This window comes from Branchiostoma floridae, chromosome 18 (genome assembly GCF_000003815.2).
Source record: "Branchiostoma floridae strain S238N-H82 chromosome 18, Bfl_VNyyK, whole genome shotgun sequence".
NCBI lineage: Eukaryota > Metazoa > Chordata > Leptocardii > Amphioxiformes > Branchiostomatidae > Branchiostoma > Branchiostoma floridae.
Genome location: NC_049996.1, coordinates 10,706,810 through 10,727,026, shown reverse-complemented (window position 1 = coordinate 10,727,026; position 20,217 = coordinate 10,706,810). Strand labels below are relative to the sequence as shown.

The following is a 20,217-nucleotide window of genomic DNA, read 5'->3' as shown; positions in this document are numbered from 1 at the left end:
ATTCATTCAAATAACGCTGATTCAGTCGGATGTGCAAGCAATGCTATAGTATAGGCCTCTAGGGTGCGCTGTGAAAAATTGGATTGCTGTCTGTTGATCTTCTAATCGTATTACGCTGACTCTAAATACACGGATGAGAGTCAGCACACACAGGCGGTGACACACACGATCGTCTTTTGACAATCTCCGCCGCTCCTACTGAGCGTTAGAACGCAAGGGATGATAAAGATAACTTTCAGGAGTGATTCGAGGCATGGGGAGGCATTGGAAATGAGCAATAGTTTCGGCCGAAACTGTTTCTGTATCTGTGTGTTTTGGCTGTATTCGCGGCACTCAAAGTGCATGGTGCATATGGCATGTATGGTACACTATATATGTGCGACGGTTGTTGAACCCTGGCTAGAGAATTTGCGACCGTCTCCTTACTTATCGATATTCGGTAGTTTGGTAGACGTTGTCAAAAAGCAAAGAATTAGATTTAAGGTCGGCCTCTAGCGGCTTCCGATGGTACAGCAGCAGGACTGTCGGTTTGCTTATCTCGTATTCTGCTATGCCCATGATAGGTGGTTGATAGCTATACACTGATAGTGCTGGCAGTTGTTTCCTGTTGCCGGTTTTTTTCTGTCTTAAAAGATTCTCTCTCCCACCTGTTGTGCCATACCTCGTATACTCCTCTCGTGACGTCCTGGATAATCGGTCCATCACGTTAAAACTTAATTTCTAGTTTGCTAAACAGAGAAGCATGAATAACCGCAGACTATTTATAGAAGTTGCTATCAAAAACATGTTGTACGGTTGGAGTAATTCTGTTCGACAACATCCCAGGCTCCCTGCTCAATTAGGACATTTCCATGCCATTACCTGCTTGGCTGCGATTCAAGACATTAATAGATATCAAAGAAAGTGATTCTTATTAAAAACGAACGCTTGAATTCCTCACAGACATTGCGTATTGATTTTTGTTTTACTTTGCATTTTGATTTATGTTCACCTTTGCGCCCCACTGAGAGTGTAAGAAAGTTTAGACTATACATTTTTACCCGTAGGTTGGGTTGGGTTACCAACTAAGGGTCAGTGGTGCATAATCAATAATGCGAATTTTATAAAATTGCTAAAAGTCATAAGAGATGGAAAAATCCTGCCAAAAAATCTTTATCTTTAATGCTTGCTCAGTTTATATAAAACGAATCGATCAAGGAAATTTTTAGAAAACAGGAGCACATCGAACGGCAAAAATATTACTGCTGCCATGCCAGTAATACTAACACCGACACGCCTCTGTGATCCTATCCTTATCATCCTATTTAGAAGTCTTAATCTGAAGATTTGCAGTTTGATGTCGGCTCGTTGAAAAGGTTAAGGTCGGGATGTGTTGCTACATAGAAACTGCTTTTTTTTAGTCTAACTTATTAAAAGGCAGCCCGCGAAATGATAGCTTAAAGGGAAATCCAACAAAACATCTCAAAAGTATGCAGTCGCATACAATTTTCAGATGCTTATTAATGCCGTTAATGGCCATAGTGAGACATCTAGAAAAATATGTATCATCCGAAAGTTGTATAAAAATCGATCGCAAATACGCTTTGACATTCAGCTCAAGTATTGCCTAACTAGTCTTGACAATGATCTATGAACCGCTTCCCAACCGTTGTCATGACAACGTGAGTGTTCATCCATGTGATGACAACTGGTGTAAGAGCCATGGATTTCATATGGCGTCATGCGTTTTAAATTTATTATGCGTGTACGTGCAATACCTCACATGTGAAGTTATTACGTCTAGAGGGTGGTGTATAGACTTCACGTCGACGTTCTGTATTACATGTATTAAGAAATATGGGACTCTCTTTTACTTTCCCTGTGGTGCTCAAATGTCAGAGCGCTGTTCCATATAATAATGAAAGGAAAAGTGAAATCCCCAGGCTTAGCGTTACATCTGTCAACACCGTGTTATCATCTAGTATGGAACACAGTCGGATCACTGCGTAATATCTGAGGAGCGCCATGACGTAAAGTTGATGAAATGTTGAGCCTAGCAGCTAGTAACGTCATCAATTCTCATGGCGAGATAACGTAATCACCGAGCAGATGTTTGGTTTCAAATGTGAGCTTGGCACGTTTTGTATCTTTAATACTGAGATTGAAAGGCATACCAGAAAAGACATGAATACAGATAAAGCTGGAATAATGCACGCGGCTAGAGATTGAATGGAGGACGTTAAATGAAGTATTTGACTGTATCAGCCGGTCGTTTGTGCGCACAGGCTATCTCGGTCCTTGGAGAAAGGACCTTCAATCGATACTGATTCAGGACTTATCTAATGATTCCTGGAGGGAAACACCGTTACCATCTTGAAAGGCTCGTGTGGGCGTAGTTACGTACAAGGCACTGAGCCCCAAGGTACGTGCGTTGGCGGGAAATATAGGACAAGGCCAGTGCACCCAAAAGATGGTACGTGGGGAAGAATTATGATTTGCACTGTGAATTCTAACGTTAATTGTAGGACACACACACACACACACACACACGAACACATGCGCGCGCGCGCGCGCGCACACACACACACACACACACACACACACACACATCGGACATCGTGTTTATCATATTTGGTATGTTGGCACGTGCTGGTAAAATAAAGAAACGGTTGGTCCTCTTGCGACTTCCCATGATACTGCAACTTGCAGGGTTTGATATCTCGTGCTCTGAACAAGCTATGGTCATGACTTGTAAGAAGTAATGTTAGATAGCTGTCGTTTCGCGGCATTCTCAGCTGATCAGTCCAAACGCGTGCAAAGTCCGTCCACATCAATAATTTACCGGCAAAAGTGGCGGGAAAAAGTGTCGGTGTTGCTGACCCCATCCTGACACGTGACGTCACATCTCCCCTGAGTGATAAACTCATCAACATGCGCTGCCTGACGGGTAAACGTAATTAGTTCACCCAGCCATGCCCGGGACGTCCAACTCTAGCGCCGTGCCTCCTCTCTAAAAACTTCCCGATCTCAAGTTTTTACCCGTACCAGCGAGCAGATCTAACATGGGGAGGACGTCGGGGGTTCTCCGAGCCGTGGTGCTACTTTTGGCGCTGTTTCACTGCCGTTTGACCGAGGGAAAAGGTAAGAAACCCGCCTTACTTTAGGATCGAGAATCGTGACAACAAGCGTACGTTTGTCCTGATCCGCCCCAGGACTGCTGGAGGTTTCATAAACTTTACCGGGCGATCACTTTAGGGTTTTAGCTAGGATTTAGCAGATTCTCTGCTCAGTTGTAGGAAATAGTGTGCTGTATGTGGCATAGGTTAGATCGTGGTGGAATTCATGCAGAAAACGCCACAGTGTGGCCCCTGCACCGGTGGTGTAGCGAAGTGTGTCAGGCTCGGTCCTCAGGGGCATACCCTGTAAACTCTACCCAAATCTCAAAATGAAATCAACACAGTCAAAACACCGGTTTCCAGTCTCAAGTTTAAAGTCTCAAAGACGCCACAAGAGAGTCTTGTGGTCGGGAAAAAGGAAGTTTTCCCAGTCTGACGCCTCAGAACCGAAGCAGGCCGGTCCGGAGACGATTTCTCTTCCGCAAAGTTGTTTACATGACCATGGGCCGCCCCGAGCTACACTGACTCGCTTTTTGCAGACAACAAAACTCGCAATTCTTCCAGCTGTGGTTGAGAATAACTAAAGGAACAGTTGCAAGACATCTTAGACAGACATTTGGGGAACAGTTGACGGAAAGCATGGGTTGTGTGGTACTTTACTTATCGAAAATACGGCCCGACTGAAACAGGAAGTTACTGTTGCTACACCCACCAATTCAAACACACTTATTCAGCGCAATCTTCAGAATAGATGGAAACTTGATTGTTATTTTCGATTACACGATCTTTTCAAGAATTTCCTTGTCGAAATAGTTTCACATCTGTTTAAAGCCATTCAGATGATATATTGAGTGCAGTGGGGGTGTATTATTATTGCTTTTGCTGTTGAAAAATACCTGGATGATTATCATTATGCAACGTTGGTGTTTAAATTGGTGCATACCTTGTTGTTGTAATTGGCAGGATGGCAAATGTTTCTCCAATACAGCACATCTGGCATTTCATACTTGGCAAGGAAAATTATTCCGTTGTGTGTCATTCATGTGAATGGATGGAGGAATTATATCAAACTTATTTTATAGATTTATGGTATGCCTGTTCTGGAAATGATAACATTAACAATTAGAATTTAACCTAGTTTGATATGGCATATGTAGGCATTAAAGGATAAATATTGTACTCAAATATAGATCTTTGGTTTATGGTATAATTTGTCATTCCTGAATGCTGGTTCATGCAGTAAGGATATAACCTATTAGAAATCATCAGGTATCATCAGGTATTACGTATTATGAAATAATTGGTGGCAGTTCTCTTAAGTTAGATTTGTGTGGTTTGACATGTGGCAGGATTTGGTCAATGAATTACAGAACAGGTAAAGTCTACCAGTGCTGGATGAAGGAGTATGTCAGCACTAAAAGGCTCTGCCATCCTTGGGCGCTGGTGTGTTCAGCACATGTTTCCAGTGCTGAGGTTGATACAGGAGTCCCTTTCACCAAGCTTACAGCTGTAGCAGCATTCCCGATTAGTTCTGGTGGCGTCAGGCTCCCATCCCACTCTCCCACTCTCCCCAGGTACCCAACAACCAGTCATTTCTACAAGCAGTGTTCCATAGTGTTCACTGGGAGCCTGTATGGGGCTTTACAAGTGGGTGGGTGCAGTGCAAGGGAATGAAAAGTGGAGAATATCATTGGAATTTCTGTAGCATAGTACGCAGGTGATGGTGTGTAAAAAACAAAACGAGCCAAGCTCAACTGGCGGCGGGATCTTTATTGAAATTCACTGGTCCGAAGCGGGTGTGGACGATTCATGCACAAAACATGTTGTAACAGAAAAATTGCAAGCTTTTGAGGGGGTTAAACCTGCCAGGGCTTGTTAGTCAGGTCGTAAGTTTTTAACAACAACACTGTAAATGATCTCATTTATGATAGGATCAATAGGATACAACAGGTAGACAACTGTGTGGCTTCAAGAAGATGGTACAATGTTACGTCATATTGTTGTTGCGAAGGCAAGGAATAATAATAACAGTATATTATAGTATACTGGATACTGTGTTTTGAATATACCGGTATTCAGCTTGCACAACAGCCGCATGTAAATTCTGGAATAATCATAATTTTAGGGTCATGGATAATGACATTAGTATTATTACCAATCCATTGATAGAAAAATTGATAAGAGTATTGTGCTAGGCTTCGTCATACAATTAAAATCTGAAGACAAATATGAACAGAAAAAAAGCTCACAAAGGTTTTTTGTTTCAGTTCAAGCTGTTTTTCCTGTTATTAGTTTAAAGCTTTACTTTTCTTGTTGACTTTCTGGTGGGTTTCCCTTTCCTTGTCTGTGTTAGTGTTTGAGTTCTGGCGTAGCATGGTGCCTTCCGATTGGAAATTCTGCTGTGATTATGGCTATTGAAGCATGGAACAGGCAAGGGTATTCAACTACCTGAAGTGAGCAGGCAGAATTTCAATTACCTAATGCCGTTCTGTAGATTTGTAATGTCCGGAGGTCACCTAATTTCATTATGTGGATGTGTGAGGAATAGGAATAAACAGATGGAATGCTACCTGTATTTGACAGCGGCAAAATTGCTCAAACAAAATGAAAAATTGAAACCGCAAGGTGACGAACTTTACAATCAAGGACTTTGAAGGAGTCACTCAAAGTCAAAGTCAACCAGGATACATGTGATGCAGGATGGCTAGGACAATGATATGGCTGAAATTTTCTGTACACGCTTTTCCCACTCCTTTATTTTGATAACCATTTCTTTCATTTGTGATTTTGGAGTTTGTAAGCAATCAGATTGTTTAGCGTTTTATAACCAGTTGCTGCAACGTCACGTCATGTGGCTGCAAAGCTAGTGTGTTACACTATATACTATAGCAAAATTGTTACGGCCAGCCTGATATGTAGTTGAATTATATACCAGAACCAGAAGTGATGATAGGAATATTAGGATATAATGCATTTGTCAACATATCTATATTCAGTCATTATGGCTTATGTTTCATACATTTTGTTTTGATATTTAGGGGACACCCATTGACTGTGACAAGTGATGGATAGGTTGTCATTAAGGTTGACGGGTACTCTGTTGCAGGGGTCTAGCCAGCGTCCGTTTTTCCGTCAATTGACGGAAATTTGCTGCGTCTGACGGAAAAATTTTAAAACCAATCCGTCGACCTTGACGGACAAAAATCCTTGGTGGAAGCTACAGGCGGCTTGGGGACGCCGTCCACGGCCGTAAAAGCCACACACTGTTTGTTTTGCTATTGTTATGATTGTTGACAATGTGTGTCGGCGCCCTTTCGCATACGATAATCTCATTAAAACCCGTTTTTCAAGGTCTCAGTTCAGTCCTTCTAATTAATTTTCGCGGTTTTCGCGACCATTGTAATTGGCTGACGGAAAAAAAATTCGAGCTGGCTAAAGCCCTGCTCTGTTATATAGAATCATTGCTTCGACCTTCACTGTCAAAGTCATACCAACATCAGAGGAATATTTCCATTAACCCCTGATGCTAACCTTCAATATTTCTCACCTTTTAATCTGCCAGGTGAGGTTATGTCTTGTGCTGGAAGCCTGTAACGTTACTAGTAGGATACTACTAGAAATTTGCTAACATTTGTGTACATGTATGTTCTGTTAGCTCAAGTGTCCTAGTCATTGTATGGTAGCAGATTTTTATGGAAAAATCAAAATGTAGGAACGATTCAGGAAATCCGAATTAACATTTATTTTCACATAGGTATACGAGTAAACTTCAGGGTAATTGGTTTTAATTGTACATGTTGATGGTGTATTTCAAGCACCAAGAGTGCCCTTGTATATATTAAAGTTTTCAATGGGTGCAGAATTTTAGATGATACACTGGTTAAAGATTACAGTCTTGCACATAGCTGTCACATTAGTCATTGCTCTGGCTCAGAAATTATATGTTACAGAAAAAAAGCCCACATAAAAATGCTAAAATTATACCCATACACTATGAAACAGAGACTGTGTGGGAGTTTGATTCCTATTGACAGAAACAGACCCTTTATGATAGATTTTGTATAGTACGTAGGATGGGGATCAGATAGGGAAAAAAGCTGTAATTTTGCATTTTTGGGTTGAAAGAAAGTAACATTTTGGTAAACAAAGACTGAGTGTGGGAGGGGGGAGGCAGTTAAATGCTTCAGACATTCTGAAGAGTTTGGGGATTAAGCCCTCTAGGTGTCACTACTATCTACTGTAATATATCTTGTTGTTTCTGTTAAACCTTTCATTCAGCAACCAATCAGGAAGTGAGAGGGTTTACGGTAATACTTCTCTCCTTTCATATGAAGCACCGCTTGTTTTCTGTGGGTTTTGGGTGGGACTTTTGGCGGAGACAAATAACTAAAAGTTGACAGACAAAGGAAGGGAATCAGACAGGGCAATAATACAGCCAGACAAATCCAAGTCCAAGCAAAAGGTTTCAACGCCCTTGGCTATGCTTTGTCCTTCATGATTAATTCATGATGTTTGAGAGACACATTTTGGTCGTCTTCTATTTCATATCTTTAAAAAAGTTGTTTCCTGCTTTCTATTTCTTGCTATTATGTTCTGCACCTATAAGTAATGATATGTCAGAGAAATATATGGAATACCACGACAAAAAGTTTATGCTAAATAATTCATGAAATTTGAAGGACATTTCCTTCTAAACCATGTAATTCTAAATCATTCAGATTTTCCTTCAGTTGTAAAATTTTTCCTGAGCATATTACAAAGAAATATGCAAACAATGATAGGCATGAAATACCAAAAGAAAACAGTGTCACTGGTTAAGAAAACAGAGAAACGTGTATGCAAACTGTGACCTTGCCTGTGCTCCATTTGGAAAAGTAATACAGGGCAGAGACATTCTTCAGTAGCAGTGTTGGTTGGGTATGTAACCACACAGGAAGTGAGTACAGTAGTTCCGAGGAATGACTAAGTCCCAGTTTGTGACTGTCGTGGTCACTCTTTGAAATCAGAGTCATTGTGGTTTTGAAATAACTAAAACCTAGGTAGACCAATGGTTGGTCTGTATTTTTTAAAGGTAATTTTAGGACATGTTTGGCCAAGCATATATGTAGTAGTATGATGATGATGATGATGATGACTGGATTATTCAAACAATGTACATTGGTATATCACTTCATAATAAAATGATAAATTAAGGCAACAGCAATGCATTTATACAAGCATACTTTAGTGTTTTTTAGGTCTACTTTGATGACAAGATATTGTTATTGTTTGATATTCATTTACAATTAGCAAGCTTGACATTGTAAAATCATACTGCATTTCAATTAGAAATTTTCCACATTATCAAACTCCAGAAACGTTTTGTAGGTTTTGTTTATCTTGTACCTAGGACGTCCTAAGCTGTCTCTAGGACCCAGCTTTGCCAACATCATAATCTTTTAATCTTTCCTCACCCAAGGCCCAATAGGCTGCGCAACAGGTTGCCTGTTTATGACCAATATGTGGGCAGAGGCTGACCTAGTTGTTATAAAACGTGTCACCATTCCAAGCTGTTAGGTGAGAGTTATACAAGCGGGGTTATATAAAGTCGGACATCTTGGACATATACATGTAATGATAAGACACTCTAATACATTGTACTATTTTCTCTTTGGAAAGGTATATTAAGTTAAGATGCTCTTAATGTAAGTCTCTACATTGTTAGTGTCAAGATTGAAGAAAATGCTGACTGAACTGTTTGAGGTCAAAGTTTAGGCACCTGTACCAACATTCAAGGAGGCTTGTTTTGATGGAAACAAGGGAAGATTTCTACTAAGACTTTGTTTCTGAAGAATTGTGTGAAAGGAACAGGACAAGCCAAGGTTGAATCGATACCAATACAAGGCGCTCCAGATTGTGTAACCACAGGCAACTATTTGAGAAATGCTAACAACTAAAACAAGGTTACAGTGCACTGTGTGGTGCGGTGTGTTAGTCAATAAATCAATGGACCTTTGACCACCTATTCATACAGAAATTTCCCAGTAAAGTGTACATAACAGACTCTGCACCACTCACGACACAGCTTGCCATAAAGCTTTTATTGGATCTAGAAATCATACATAAGATGGTTAACATTTTTGGCCATACAATCAGAGAATGTTTAAATATTAACTTATAAATCAAGGTGCTGACTGAACTTGTATAAACAAATCTTTCTACCTGTGTCTATTTTTCTATTTTTTTTCTTGCTGTGCACTGTTTTCTTTAAAAATTGGTATATTTTTTGTGGTTCGTGAAGGACATTGTTGTCATTCTCCACAGTGATTTTCATTTGTGCTTAATTCTCCCATGTCTGGTGCTGGAATTGTCCAATGTTGAGTCATCGAAGTGTACACAAGTCGTCCTCATAGTCATAGCACAAATAGTTTTCTCAAGTCTGGTCAGGTGGATCCGGTAAACTTGACCTGCAATGAACTTTGCGATTTTCATGCCATTTTGTTAGGCTGAAACTTTTAACATTATAGAATGATATTGCAACATACATAAGTTTCTGTATGAATCTAAAGGATCTGTTATAACACCAAGGAGGTTAAAAAATCACCTTGGTAACACCTCCCAAGACTCTGTTCATACCAGGATTTGGAAATTTGGATTCACACCGGTACGTGATTAATCCTGTTACAATCGGTTAAACCTACAGCCAGATTTAGACCGTTCATACCGGCTTTCGTTAGTCAGCATCGATCCCAAGGCTGGGTGAAAATCGAGTTGCAAATCCCGGTATGACCGGGTCCTTACTCTAGTTGAAAATGAGGTCAATTTGCATGCGATGAAATCGTTGTGGTTGTTGCTTTCATGACTCATTAGCATTTGTTGCTTTATAATGTGCAGTAGCCTTAACAAATCCTGGGCCTCGCTGGATGAATGAAATAGCTGGACCTCCTGCAATGTTGCATGGAACATTAATTTTGACTATGGCCTGTGATTCCTTGTTTTCGTCCTCCGATGAGTTTTTCCTTTTGTGTGCAATCCACCCATGCCTCCCGTCGGAATTGCCCATTGTTGAGCCATCAAAGGAAGTAGAGAAGAAAGCAATTTCCATGAAAATGGTCGCAACACATACAGGAGCAAAAGACCGATAGAAACTCTGTCCAATGTTTTTGAATGAAAGTTCCCGAGACGCCATCGCAGTGACACAACATCAGAAGAATTTTTCACAATGCCACCCCCTACAGTAAAGAGCTGAAAAGAAAGTAATATACATGTCAGACTTTTGATCCTGCGTGGTTGTGTATCGTGTATTGTTAACGGCAGGACTACAGGGTAATAGAGTTCTTTCTCAAACACCGCGGAACAAAACTGCTGCAATTTATACCAAACAGAAGGGGAATGAAAATTCATGAAGGTCAAATAGTTTGTGAATAGCAGAGGTCGTTGCAGGGAATTCGGCGCGTTAGTAGTCTATTGAATTCCCGTTGTCGACAGCTAATGTGTAAAAACTTGCGCCTTTTATTTCCTAAGTAAGCCACAATAAACCTTACTGGATTCACTCCAGTTGTAAACCAGTTAGCAGATTGTGTCAGAGTGACACATTAGACACCTTTAGCTTTAGGTTCTGTCACTACACTTTATTGTATTGTTAGATTATTATCAACTTGATTCTGTTAGTTGTCTTGAGTGAGAAGAGCTCCCCAAGAAGCAGTTCTTGCTTTTGCTCCGTTTTCCCTATTATTTATAGGCTATAGAAGAAACAGGTTGGGTGGATGGATAGTCGCCAATAGTAGTCGAGAAAGTTTGGTAGTTGAATTACATAGGATTCAGGTAACTTGAAGGTCCTCTACTAGGCTCTAGTCTTCAGAACTTACAAATATAGCTTGCTATATTGAACAATACATCATCTTGTCTTATTTCATGATGGACTTTAACAAAGTTGCATATTCTGGATGGGTGATATTTGTTTACTGTCTATTACTTTATGGACTGTCAGACAGAGCAGGAAAGATGGGGGGGGGGGAGAATTGAAGATGTATAGAATCTAAATATTTCTTGTTGCAGGTCAAAAACTGTTGATGTAACCATCATAACGTAAATGTTCCCTTTTTTGTTTTGTACTCAGTTTTGCTTGCCTCATTTTTACCTTGCTGGTGGGTGCAGTTATCCACTGGTCACCACTCCAGGTCTATTCCTGTGAGACTTTGCTCCACCATTCTAGGAAGGCATGGTGACAATTTTTGGTCTACCACTTCTGTTGTGGCTGTCTGCAAGTCTGGTCAGGTGAAAGATGGAGTTTCTACCCACAGCTTTCAGGGCAGGTCCCAACGGACAAGTAGTGGGCTGATTCAGGAAGTTCCCTTTTCCATTTCTGATAAGATAAGAAAGTTTTCAACTGTTTGATTTGGAACCTTATGCCCTCAGTTCTTGTCAACACAATCTTATTAGCATTCATGCCCATTGGTAGTTTTTCCAGTCCAGCTGAAATGCTGATAAACTGCTAATGGCATTCACCCTGACCCCTTTATTTCAACATTAACCAAGTATCCTTTTCAAAGTGAAAAAAAAAATATTTGCAGCGTTAAAAAGAGCAGAAAATTGACAAGTCAGCAAATAGTTGTTTTAATATGATAAATTTTTGCTGACTTGCTTCCCCAGCATTGTTGAATTATGCCTTCAAATTTAGAGTTGCTGATATTTTTTAGATACTGTATCCAAAGTCTTGGCTGGGCAAGAACCAATCCCCAGCTAAAGTGCCTGACTTATAAAAGAGAAGTCTGTTCTGCTGTTTGTTTGTGGAGGGAATGAAAAACAACTGTCTGCCCTGTCCTGTCAATCCTGTCTGCTAGACACCTCTGGGGTACAACAAGTGGGCGTAGGACATGGCAGGAGAGCCAGAGGGGGACATTTGTGGTCCACATGTGGGGGGAGTTACCTCTGCCAAGGAGTTTACAGGCCAGGTCTCTTGAGTTTGTCTATAAAAAAGTAGAAGTTTCTTTGCCAGAATTGAACTGCCAACTTTGTAGGTCAATCTGGTATTTGATGTAGATCTACAGCATACAACTACCAAATATCATAAAAATCCATCCTCAACATCACGACTTACGCTTGTTCACAATTCTACACACACACACACACACACACACACACACACACACACACACACACAGTGACACACACACACACACAGTGACACACACATACAAAGACTAACACACAAACATACAGACACACATTACAACATAACATTCTTCATAAAGGTGGTAAACATGGCAATATGTCATTTGGAGGTAATATTTTTCTTGGCCTAAAGACTAGATCCACAGAGCTAGCGTATGACATGTTGTCCTGTATAAAGATCGGTTGCTAACCACAACATACCTGCATAGCTTGGTATGTTATGCCTAGGGCTAGTCATACTTCAAATGAGCGATTGAAACGGATTCAGATATTAAAAAGTATGCCAAAAGGTTGCTACAGCCCTCATGTGTGTTTTAAGTAATGGCAAACCTGTCTCATATAATATATCTAGTTCTTTGCATCTTGTGCACTGGACTGGAAAAGTAGCTATGTGATTGGCAGTCTTGTTCCACTGGCCCTGATCTCAATCTTTCCTGTCCATCATGCAAACAGAAAGTCACAGAAGAATGATACACAATGTTGTTTGGTTCTTTTGCAGACTTTTTTTTCATTAGAAAAAGTAGAACTGTGAGTGTGATATCTTGACTTGAGCCAATGTTTATGAGTTAAAGATAATTTAGTTTAATGCAACACATTGTCAAGGTCTAGGATGGTGGGTTTAAGACCCTGTTCACATGAAAAAATTGCAAGTGAGTTAAACAAGGAATCCGATTGAAATTTTCTATCGGATTAAAAAAAATGTGTTCACATGAGTTTTATACAATCGGATTAAACTCAAACTTGCGACCGCGACCACACAATCGGATTAAACTCTTTACCGCGGCACGCGTCGTGTTTCCAACGACCACCGCGGGCACGCGTAGTTTTTCCAAAATGTTGCCAGACTACCTCATAATTTTGAAGGATGTAGCGACATCGATATAATTGATTATAACTTGAGAAATCGGCCGGCTTTGGTCAGATTTTGACGCGTCGATGGTCCGCAACACACACTGACGAAAGTGGCGGCCTCTGGGTCATACGGGGTCATTGGGATAGTCTATTAGACTGGGGGTGGAAATGTTACGCGTGGTGTGATTATACTCTACATTTAACTATATAAAATGTATCTGTTGCAGAAATTGCATAAATAAGGCAAACTGCTACCAAAACATTTGACTTCATCACGTATTTATCTGAAATAAAAGTCTGTGTTTCGTTTAAAAAAACTGCTCGCCCATGCTTGCATGCAGTGAAGTGACCCAAGCTCGAAATTTCTGTTTAGACACGCTTCCGACTGTTTTTCTCGTAGAATATTTGCTTTTTTGGTGGTGTTGGGACATTGGCTCCAACAACAGGAGAGAAACGAAACCATACATGTTATTTTCATGGGCAATATTGCCAAAATTAACCAGTTGGTCTTCTGCCACACTGCCGATTTTTGGAAAGAACCGGTGCACATGTTCCGGCGAATCTTGCGGCGTCCGGTTGTTAACCATAGCGGTAAGATGATTTTGCAAGCAAACTTGCCCATAAACTTATTTTCTAATCCGTGTATCATACTTTTTTTGCCATGTTGTAGGTATGGTTGTATATCTAATGTCCACTGTACCCGTATGTATGACGAAAAAAAAGTGTACAGATGTCAAGGTTCAAATTAAACCAGGTTTGAATAGAAATCATTGCTTGCTAGAAGCCATTCTTTAGTAAATTGGGTAAATGACTTTCTTCCATCTGTATTCAACTATCTCTTTGCCCTCGAACATCTTACCGATGCTTTACTTTGATTGAATATGACGAGAACTATTTTCTAATACTTGTAAAAGTGTGTAAGATTACATATCTTATATCCTCCCTGTACATCTACTCAAAGGCTGATATATTAGGTGCTAAACAGCGGAGGCAGTTGATAGATTGTATTTCATGATTTTTACATTCTCAAGCAAAATTGCTTTCTCTGATATACTGATAGAGGTTATGCAGTAGGTGATGTCTGAAGTTTATTTGTACCATATAAGAAAATAGGTTGGTACCAATGATGACCCTCTGAGGACAGGGATTGATGACAAGTTTTATGTGTCTGTTTGACCCTTTGGAAACTCTATCTGTTTCTAACTAGGCAGGACAGAACTCTGCCTTTGGTTATAAAACTGGACACATTGGTTTGATAGGACTGTACCATTGAAGAAAGTTGGAGGGGTGGAAGGGGTCAGACAATATAGGAGTTTAGCGTCAAATTCATCAATCATTTTTATTAGGAAGTTGTTGGAAATAGATGGCATTTTAGTGTATCCACCTTAGTTGCTTGAAATAGATGACATTTTAGTGTATCCACTTCAACTTGAAGTTAAAGCCAAATGGCTTGTAAGCAATAAATGTCTTGATATGATTCAAAGGTAAAACATCACAGAGTCAACAGATGTGCCTTCTTCCCATCCCTAACAAGCTCAGAACAACATTGTTAACTTAGTATGTTAAATATTTCCTGTGTGGTTTAACCTTTGGGAATGATTGTCACAAACAGGGCCACTAAATTGCAGGAAAGGGATCGCGGGCTGGCAAATACAATAACTTGGAATAGCCTGAGCCCAGAGTACCATCCTCCGTAGTGACCACTGGCTCTAACCACGTTTAGCAAGTGAAAGGATTGAGCCAGCGGTCACTACTGAGGATGTTACTCAGGCTGAACTTGAAAGACAGAGCTTGACAATCTAGCCATAGTTTGTTAGAACGAATCCAAAGACAACACGGATTATGGATATCCTGATTGACATAGCTTGGGATTTCTTGACTTATATTGGTGAAAGGTACCAAAGAAATATGTGAACAATCCCCCTGGAATTCTACCTATGCTGTTTGGGATGGATACATGCCAGGTCCTCACCCCCCTCTGTTACAAATATTCCCACACAAATTGTGGACATAGCCAGCTCAGAATTGGATCACTCTAATTGAATCAGGCTGCCTTTCTTACTCCACGGTTACATTTTGAGTGGAGGAGTATGTTTGACATTGGTAACAATTAGTAGTCTTTCAACTTGTTGTGAAACATTTACTCAAGTTCGTAGCTTGATATTTTATTTTGGCATGACCACATTCTTTTCCCAGCTAGCTGTACTAGATTCAGAGTCTGCAAAAAATGCAGACTGACATTCATTAATATCACTTTTGTGGACCAGGTGTATTTGAGCAAATTTAAGTTAGTCGACTTGTAACTTGAATTTTCAAAATTAGATCAGCTTAAGTAATTGGCCAACCACTTGTTGGTTGCAGACTGTAGATGTATGCATTACTGAATATTCAGAATTCCAAACCACCACATGAAGACATTTTTGTAATGAGTGAAAAATCAAAGTAGGAAGTGGCTGTCAGTTTGACTGAAGGATGGGAGGAGTCTAATTGGATCAATGTTTGAATGGTAAGGGAAGAAGGAGGCAACCTGGTTTCAATAAGATGGTAATGTACACTACTAATGATAGATCTAACAGGTGGAGATGGCCAAGGGGTGTGAATGTCTAATAACACCACACTTTTTTCCTCATTTGCATGAAATAGCCTCACACTTTTTTTCATAGCCCCAAACTATTTGGATATATCTACAGAAAATGGGAGCCTCTCATTGGTTGAGGGGAAGTAGCCATGGGCTAATCTATTTTTACCATTCTTCTGTCCAAGTTTGCTCTTGAACACTATTTCATATTTGTTTTAAGTTTTTAGTTTTGCAAAAGACTTGAATCACAACCACAGGCTGTATTAAAGAATGCAAGAAGTATGCTGAAATTCTATATAGTTCCAACAATAAATGTAAAAATGAAATTCTGTCTGCCTTTTGAATCTCCATCTAAGCTTACATAAGTTCCAAGCTCTAGACATTTCTTATTACAGGTTGCCCAAAGTTGCTACACATACATCATGATCATCCTACCCAGCTTTAGTACTGCTCTAACTCCTAGAGCGAAAGATCTGAGTCTAAGGCCTTGATGTCTGAAATGATGTATGCGTCTCTTTGGTGGGGCAATCAGGTCCTCATGCAGGCACTTTACCCCAGCCTGTTTACATAGATTGTATAAATGTGGAGCAAATTGTGCATGAAGCCCCTGTGTCAGAGATGTGACTAGAATGGTGGGTGATGGTTTTCCATAACTGGATGTTGAAAATTTGTACTCGCAAGACTGTAGAAGAAATGTGGAAGAAAAGCAACTTTGAAAACTTATAGAAGCAGATCTTGTTGCATGTTGGTTTATGAAACATTAGTCTCAAAAAAGCTGTTCAGCTTTTACTGGATGCTTACCATCCATCAAGAAAGCAATAGTGCACTAGTATTGCAAGCTGGGTTATATAAGTTATAAGATTGCCAAAGTAGGTTCAGTCAAAAGTGTCCTATACACTTGTGGGCAATGTAAAAAAAATGAATGGTCAGTGTTAAAAGACTGCCACTGTCTTTTAGTTGAAATCACACTTCCTAGCACTAAAAGTAACCTAAGGTATAACCCTACGTTGTACATCACATTTAACTGCAATCGTCTAATTGCCTTTCACTTGTCTACACCCAGACCTATCCCCACCAGACTTTAGTACCTAGACAAGTCGTAAATTTTCTGCTTTATATGCCATATGCATGATGCAAGTCCAAGCTTCTCAGTAAAGGATTATTATATTAAATCTCCCCATTCTTTATATTCTCTATGATGATGATTCTTTATAAGCTGTACTGTGGACTTCCGTTCTTCCCATATATTTTTTAATAGTGTTCGATTTTATTTTTCCATAACATTGAAGTATGGAGGCAAATAATTTATTATTTTGTGACATTTTTAGAAAATTTGTTGAATTTTATTGCCTTGAAATGGCTAAATATTACACTTTTGACAGCCTTGCTGAATTGACAGCCTTGTTGAATTGACAAGTTTGTGAGTTTTGCAAGGCAAAGGTTTCATAACAACACTTTATTTTCCTAGACTTTTCTGACACACTCATTCATCAAGTGCAAGCTGGCATTTTTGCTTCCCTTTGTTCATTGCCAAAGTCATCAGAACACAATAAATCTGAGGCTTGGCCATTGTTCGCACACGTCTCGCCATGGGGGTCAATATGAATAATTTACTGGCCGTAATTAGACAAATACGTGCCGCATGTATAATTCACGGATGGGGAACTGTGATTCTGATGCCACTGCGGTCGTGACAGGGATAGAAATTGAGAAAGGAAAAGGAATTTATGTGCCGGGGCTCAAAATACATGTACCAGCCTGCAAAAGCCAAACTACAGGTGAAAATGAGCAGTCTGGCAGTTTTGCAAGCTGTACTTCTATGCTAGGGCTGGATATATCCAATTGCTAACTACAGTATTAGGAAGAAGCATGCAATACTGTGCGCTTTACTACAGAATATTCTTTTACTAGATAGTAAGATATAAATCAGTATAGAAATCTGTCCATTCTTATCCATACAAGTGAGCTCTGAACAATTGTATATATCATGTACCATGTACGATTGTTAAGCAATAAAGTTCATTCAGTCGTATACATGTACAAGGCAGAGCTCTCGCCAGCACTGGTCATTAAATCATTTAATGGAAATTTAACGCGTATGAAGGAAAAAAATTTTAAGACCATTGTGTCTAGCTTGGCAGACAAAAATTGATGGGTAAAGATATAGATAGAAATGGCCAAATTTTAGTTGACCACGCCAACCAAGGACATTATATAACGTCCTTGCACCAACACATTGGCTTGGAAATTGAACAACAGTGCAAATTTGTAAAGGACAACAGAGAAAAATTCAGATATCCATCAGACTCTGCTGTAGACTGTTTATCGTATAGTCGGAAACCAAAATAGCGTCACTGCCGTCACAGGCACGAGAGATCTAGGGGGCATCGGTGTCCCTCTCGGATAAGGACTTAAAGGAGACAAAAGTTTCAACCTCTGAATCACCATGCAGACCCCCCATGCTGAACCGATTCAAAGTCCCATCTATACTGTCTGGAGAACCTCCCTTCACCTTTCTTTCCTTCAGACATCATCCGCCCTCCCGCCACTATTGTCATAACACCAGTCTATTCCATAGGTGATGAATCCATTTGTCAGGAGCACCTTCTGTTATGGCTTTCCCCCCATAACAGGACGCCATTGTCAGCCCTGTGATGGAAACAATGACTAGAGAAATGCCTTTACAACTGTTAAAAGCAGCCACAAATACCCTCCATGGGAAACATTTAGCTAGTCTTTCCTGCATATAAAGCTTGTATTAAAGTTTATGAAATCTCATAGTCCCAGAACTATATATTGTATATCGACTAATGGGGTCTGGATTATATTGAATATTGGATAATAGAGAGGAAGTACGTGGGAGGTCTTGTACAATAGGTATTGTGGAGATATTTAGTTGTTTTTGTGATCTTTTGTGAGGGAATATTCCGGCTCGGAGCGATGTGAGTACCATGAGACAGTTGCGGGATCAACAGTGATTGAAAGCGCCAAAGTTTTCAGAAAACAATAACGTACGCATGCTACCAATACCATGCAGTGAAGAGCATGTCTTGAAATAACAGGATTCACAGATCTTTTTCTTCTCTCAGTTGAACATCTGCAATGATATGAATCATCACAGTCAATCTAGTAATTATTGGCTTCATAAAAATTGCCCAATTACAAAATAAAATGGTCATTACAGCAAAATTCAATAAATACTCTTTAATACCGTAACTATTTCATTGCATAAATTCTGAATCTTAGATAATAAGTTTAATACCAAAATCACAGGCCAATTTAGCTGTGAGGAAGGCATTTTCATGTTGCAAATTTAGATACCATTGGTCACTTTGGTACAACTATGACAGGGTTTATTTAAAAGTTGAAATTTGAACAAAAATATCCTTTTCCCTGATATGTTATCAGTCCTTTTTTTAAAATTTGTGCAGCCTGACAATGTTGTAGTCCCCTGTAGACAATCCCCCATGTGAATCAGCTACATTTTCACTGGTGTTTTAGTTTTATTACCCTGCATTCATATAATGTTATGTCCCCTATATTTCATTCTGTCTGTTACAGTATTGCAAAATTGTCACCCTTGAGATATTTGAAATCTTCTGGTCTCCTCTGTTGAAAACTCAGACTCAAAGCCAGTTCTAACATCAGGTACTGACAGCTGATACTGGTACTAGTGGTAGACAGGCTCAACGACAATTTAGCCAATATGCTCTTCACCAAGTGCAAAGAAGGTTTGGCGCAGGTGTGGTGTTGAATTATTTATTGACAGACGGATCAGAGGAGCTGTGCAGGTTGAGTGGGAATTATACAGGCTTCTCTTGCTGATTCATGTGTTATGTCTTTAAAAAAATAGTGCAATGTTGTGTTGAAGCTTTTGAGCTGTGCTGTTCTATGTTAGATGTACATGTATGTTCCAATGAAAGGAGGACTAGTATATGCAGTGCAGGAGCTTCTTAAAATAGCTCAGACTCTTTTAGCAGTGTTGTGTTGATTCTGTTGAAGCTTTTGAGTTGTGCTGTTCTATGTTAGATGTATGTACCAATGAAAGTAGAACTAGTATATGCAGAACAGTGCAGGAGCTTCTTAAAATAGCACTAGACTCTTTGCGAGCAGCAATTCAAAGCATTGGCTGACTTGATTCAGGAAGACTACAGAAAAATAATTCTCCTTTTCCTTGCGGCTTTAGTTTCAAAAGTTTGTGTATACTATTTTGTGTGCTTCATTTCAGGTCAGATGATCTTTGCCACAGTTATTGAAGACAAAGCAATGTACTATCACAAAAGAGGCTTTGTTTTGAAAGAATCACTTCTATGGACCATGTTAGTTTTGCTATATTTGCTGACCATGCCTGAATTGTCACAATGTGCACTGCTTGAAGCTTTTCTAGTTTAAACAAACACACACATATAGGCCCCATGGCAGTTGACAATGGTACAGTACTTTTGTTATATCATACTATTTGTCTATGTCAGCATGAGATGTTTTGATTAGGCGTGATACAGTGAAGAAATGCACAGAACACATATTTTAATGGGCTAG

General features: G+C 39.7%; 1 protein-coding gene across 1 annotated transcript in view; it reads left to right on the top strand.

Annotated features, from left to right (window-relative positions):
* Positions 1-2,909: 2,909 nt before the first annotated feature.
* The window catches only part of LOC118406087 (epidermal growth factor receptor-like), a gene marked incomplete in the record, with an annotated part of 105,587 nt that continues 88,279 nt past the window's right edge, over positions 2,910-20,217 (top strand). Inside the window, 1 exon segment of the mRNA XM_035805948.1 lies at positions 2,910-3,120. Coding sequence (XP_035661841.1) covers positions 3,042-3,120 — 79 coding nt within the window.